We start from the raw sequence: 1,241 nt of genomic DNA, 5'->3' as shown, positions 1-1,241 counted from the left end.
ACCGTGGGGCAGACAGAGTAGCGTCAGCAAAAGATCATGACTCAACCCGACTCGCCGTCAGACGACGAGTCGCCTGTGACCGAAGGCGCTCCAACAGCAGCGGCCTTTGCAGAAACCATACTCGAGAGGATGGCGCAGAAAGACGCCGCCCAAAAGGCGACGACCGAGCAACTCGCCGAAACCTTAAAAACCCCATTTTCCCGGAAGATCACCGACGTACATTACCGGCCGACCGAGAAAATTCGCCTTCCGAATTACGCCGGAAAGATGGACCCAACCGACCACATCACTGCGTTCAACATCACGATGGGTCGAACCAACTTCTCTGAAGAAGAAAGAGACGCTGGCTACTGTCGTCTCTTCGTGGAAAGTCTTCAAGGACCAGCCCTCGGATGGTTCACTGGATTGGAGCGCGACTCTATCAACAATTTCCACGATCTGACGACTGCGTTCCTCAAGCACTACATCATGTTTACAAGACAAGGAGCAACTCTGTCCGATTTATGGAATCTATCTCAAGGATCGAGCCAAAGCCTCCGCGACTTCATGGAAAAATTAAAAGCAATCACTTCAAAATTCCAAGTACTCGACAGCGTTGCCGTCGACGCACTGATGAACACTCTCTATTTCAAGTCCTTGTTTCGCGAGGATCTTTACAGAAATCCAACCACTTCGCTCCAGGACGCAATCGCCAGGTCAAACAACTTCATCCGAATGGAAGAAGACACAGCGGCGATACTTAAGAAACTGAACACGGCAACCAAACCGGCAACTGTCCCCAAAGTTCCTGAGGCACGCCAGGAACCTCGTCAGCACGCCTCGGGCAGTAAACCTAACCAGCCGAAAAGTTTCGTCTACGTGGTTGAAGACAAAAACGCGTCCCCACAGCCCACTGTCGTTGTACGCGAAAAAGGTTGGAATGTCTGGGAAAACGACCTAAATGCGCAAACCTCTTCGACACCTCCGGCGTCAAGTCCTGGACCAGCTGAGCCAAACATGTGGTGTAGCTTCCACAAGTCTAAGGCACATAATACAAGGAACTGCAGGCATTTGTTAGACACCCTCTTCTCGTCGTACGAAAAGGGAACGTCAAACGTCGAACTCCCTAAGCCTAGGCCGAACGGCACCAAGAGCTGGAGCAAAAACAAAGAAAAGAAAACTCACAAGAATCAGGATAAGTGTGGAAACCGGCCAAAGCATACTGAGGATGACAAGCCAGAAGAGCATGAAGAAGAAGACGG

General features: G+C 50.9%; 1 protein-coding gene across 1 annotated transcript; it reads left to right on the top strand.

The window, feature by feature from the left end:
* Positions 1 to 36: 36 nt before the first annotated feature.
* On the top strand, positions 37 to 1,223 carry LOC106321846 (the record flags this gene model as incomplete). The annotated part of the gene is made up of 1 exon (XM_013760076.1): positions 37 to 1,223. A coding segment is annotated over exon 1 (1,187 nt), but the record flags the coding sequence as incomplete, so codon positions are not given.
* Positions 1,224 to 1,241: the final 18 nt, after the last annotated feature.

This window comes from Brassica oleracea, unplaced genomic scaffold, assembly GCF_000695525.1.
Source record: "Brassica oleracea var. oleracea cultivar TO1000 unplaced genomic scaffold, BOL UnpScaffold03292, whole genome shotgun sequence".
In the NCBI taxonomy this organism is placed as follows: Eukaryota; Viridiplantae; Streptophyta; class Magnoliopsida; order Brassicales; family Brassicaceae; genus Brassica; species Brassica oleracea.
This window is presented reverse-complemented; position numbering and strand designations above follow the sequence as displayed.